This window comes from Antrostomus carolinensis, unplaced genomic scaffold (genome assembly GCF_000700745.2).
Source record: "Antrostomus carolinensis isolate BGI_N321 unplaced genomic scaffold, ASM70074v2 scaffold36492, whole genome shotgun sequence".
NCBI lineage: Eukaryota > Metazoa > Chordata > Aves > Caprimulgiformes > Caprimulgidae > Antrostomus > Antrostomus carolinensis.
Genome location: NW_010298282.1, coordinates 2,026 through 5,409, shown reverse-complemented (window position 1 = coordinate 5,409; position 3,384 = coordinate 2,026). Strand labels below are relative to the sequence as shown.

Below are 3,384 nucleotides of genomic sequence, written 5' to 3'. Positions count from 1 at the left end.
CCACACCCCCCACAAACCCACCTACCCCCCCCAACCTGCCACACCAGAAACCAACCCCAGGCCCCTGGCTTGGGATTTTAGCCTGGGAGGCTCCATTGTAATAAATGGTATTTTAAAAGCCCAGCGTGGTCCCTGTGTGTTTGGGAGGACGCAGCTGGACACGGGGCAGCTTTGTCCCCTGCTTGGGGTGTCACCCACACCCCCCTGTCAGTGCTCCAGGGATGGACAGGGACAGTGAAGAGCTGCAGGATCCCAAATGAACCCTGAGAGGTGGCTTTTCCATCAGACTAACTGTCCATGTCCCACTTGTGTCCTTGTAGGTGCACAAACATGGTGGGTACGTGGCAGGAGAAGACAGTTCAGGGCTGGGGCAGAGCTGCCCATCTTGAGGGGGGGGTTTTAGGAGTGTCAGGCTGAGAGGGAAGAGGGAAGCTCCTTTGAACCCATCCCTGGCAAAGAGGTGGCTGCTGGAGCAAGGAGGCAGGATGCTCTGGGTAGGGATGATCCAGGCAGAGATGCTCCAGGTAGGGATGATCTGGACAGGGATGATTCCAGGTAGGGATGATTCCAGGTAGGGATGATCTGGACAGGGATGATTCCAGGTAGGGATGCTCCAGACAGGGATGCTCTGGACAGGGATGATTCAAGGAAGGGATGCTCTGGATGGGGATGCTTCAAGTAGGGATGATCTAGGCAGGGATGATCCCACTGGTGTTCCCTCCTGCTCCATGTTGCTCCTTTTCCCAGTTGGCCTCAGTAGAGCCCCTTGGACTCAGTGGTTTCACATCCTCATCCTCAGCCATGGATGCAGGAACAAGGTTGCAGCTCCAATGAGCTCACACTCGGTGTTTTCCCACTTTGCAGCACCAGCGAACAGGTAGGATGACGAGTTTCCTTCCCTTTCAAATCCAGGCACTTGCTGCTGCTTCTGAGTCCCATTTGCCTTCCCCAGGCCAGGACTCAAGTCCCTGTGTCCTGGCACTAAATCCTGCATATGCCTGGCTCCTCGCCCAGGTTTGCAAGCTGGGGAGGCACATGGGGACTGCCCAGGACAGGACCTTGGGCACGAAGTCTCCTGGCAGGTCACCAAGAGCTCCTGCTTTTAGCACTTGAGAAATTCCCTGAATTATCAATAAACCCCATGGCAGTGTGGAGGCGGGCAGGCAGCTCAGGGGGGGGCTTTTTTGGGGCAAGCAGAGCCCTTTTCTCACCACACACTGCATGGATTTGTAACACAGCTATTGCAGCACACAGAGCCCTGGCTGGGTGTAGCCAGAGTGGGGACCACCACGGTGTGTCCTGCCCCCCCAGGAGCAGCAGCTTCGTAACAGGGGTCAACAGCATCGCTTGGCCCCAGAGGTCCCAGCTCCTGCACGCTCAAGGGACTGAGATTTCAGCCTCCTTATTTTTGCAGGTGACTAAAAAGCAGGGGACTCACGGCGTAGGTATAAAAGCAGAGCCCAAGTTTGGTGCTGAGGATTTCCCATGGTTGGTGGGGATCATTCCCAGCATGGCAGAGCAGTTATCACCATGGGCTGTGTTCCTCAGTGCCACACGGAGCAGCTGCTGAGCATCTGGTCCAGCTCCTTTGGTGCCCACTGAAACCTAGAACAGATCATCATCGCCAAAGTTATGGCAGAGCAAAGCAGGGGGGGGTGGAGAAAAAAACAAAACAAAACAAAACAAAAAGATGAGAAATCAGAAATCAGGAGGATTTTTTTAAAAAGTTTATTCTTCCTTCATAAAGAGACATGTAAAAACTGGAAATAGAAAACTGGCTGGGCCAGAGCTCTGTATAAAACCATGTAGTCATGCATAGTAAAAAAAAACAACACTATTTTTATATTAGCTTTTAAGTTAATATATGTCCATGTTTACAATTACTAAATAAATACATAAATACAAACATTCTGCTTGTGTTTCATTGTTGGTGAGGAGGAGGAGGAGGAGGGGGGAGATGGGATGGCAGCAGGAGGGATGGGTGGTCAGCAGCACAAGGCAGCCCTGGTAATGGAGAGGGGTTGGCCATGCCCATCACACTGTCCCCCCCACGCTGGGGAAGGTCCTGGTGGGCTGTACCAAGGTGGCAGCACATGGAACCAGCTCAAGTAATGCAGGAAATTTTTCCAGTCAAGTTGTCCCTGAGCTACGTGTGAGAACCTGAGTGAGGGGCAAAGTGTTTTGAGGAGCAACCCATCCCAACTGGAGGATGGATGGTGGGTACCCACAATCATGCTCAGACCTCAGTGCATTCACCTTTCCATGCTGGCTGGAGATAGACAGGGACAGCAAAGCCACCCCAAGGCCAAGGGAATGGGAACCAACTCTCTTGACCAAAGTCATGGAGAAGGAGGTTTCTGGCACATCAATAGTTTGCTGCCCACATTCCCCATCCTCCTCCAAGGAGGAGCTCACTCACTCTCTGCACTGACCCTTTCCTTAGGCAACCCCAGTGATCACAGAGCAAGTCAATCATTCCTACTCTCCCCTCAAAGTCCAGTTTCAAACCAGAACTAACAGCAAGCAGAACCACTATCAACTAAAAAGTAATTCAATGAACAACTTTTGAGAGAGTAACCCAAGAACCCAGTTAATGCTTGCCCATCGAGCATACAGTATGAAGCTTGCTGGCCAGCTTAGAGATGTTCTACAAGCAGAAGCCATTGCATGATGCCAGGAACCCCCCCAAGAAAAGGATAATCCAGTTTAAAAAAAAGCAGGGATGCCTACAACCTGCAAAAGCCCTTCTCTGCACTGATCCTGAAGACGTCCGTGTAGTACCAGTGCTTCCAAGCGAGACAGTCCCACAGCAGCTCGCAATAGCTTTTAGGTTCTTTGCACTGACCCAAAGTGAAATCAAGGCACCAGCTTGGATTTCATAAGGAAGCACCAACACCAAGCTCATTGCTCCAGCAGAGAAGACCACAAGGTTTGTACTTCATGAGAGGATCAACTTCTCCTGGCTCAGTTGATCTGTACAATGGCTTTAAAAAGAGAAGAGCCACAGGAGAGCTACAAAAAAATAAAACTCAAGTGTTCTTTGAGGTATTGATACCTTCAGCTTGAAGTAGAGAGATGCAGGGGCCCGCCCTGCTCCTCAGCTCACTTCATACTGGAAAGATCCCTGCTGGACCAGCTTGGAGGAGATGTCCTCTGCAATCCCTCCGAGATTGATCTCACACAGGGTCTCCAGCAGCGTGTTCACAGAGGCTTTCATCCCTTCTCTGTTCTGCCACGTGTTGAGCATCTGGAAGAAGGGCTCCAGTGAATATTTGTCATTCATCTCTGCCAGGGCAATGTCATTCTCCAGCAGACCGAGGGCTCGGCCATATCTCTTCCAATCCTTGCAGGGCACATCTTGGGCAAAGATGTCAAAAGAGCGTC

At 51.4% G+C, this 3,384-nt stretch overlaps 1 protein-coding gene across 1 annotated transcript in view; it reads right to left on the bottom strand.

Annotated features, from left to right (window-relative positions):
• Positions 1–1,434: 1,434 nt before the first annotated feature.
• The window catches only part of LOC114818309 (uncharacterized), a gene marked incomplete at its 5' end in the record, with an annotated part of 3,889 nt that continues 1,939 nt past the window's right edge, over positions 1,435–3,384 (bottom strand). Inside the window, 2 exon segments of the mRNA XM_029083602.1 lie at positions 1,435–1,605; positions 3,056–3,343. Of these exon segments, the coding sequence (XP_028939435.1) occupies positions 1,435–1,605; positions 3,056–3,343 (459 nt within the window).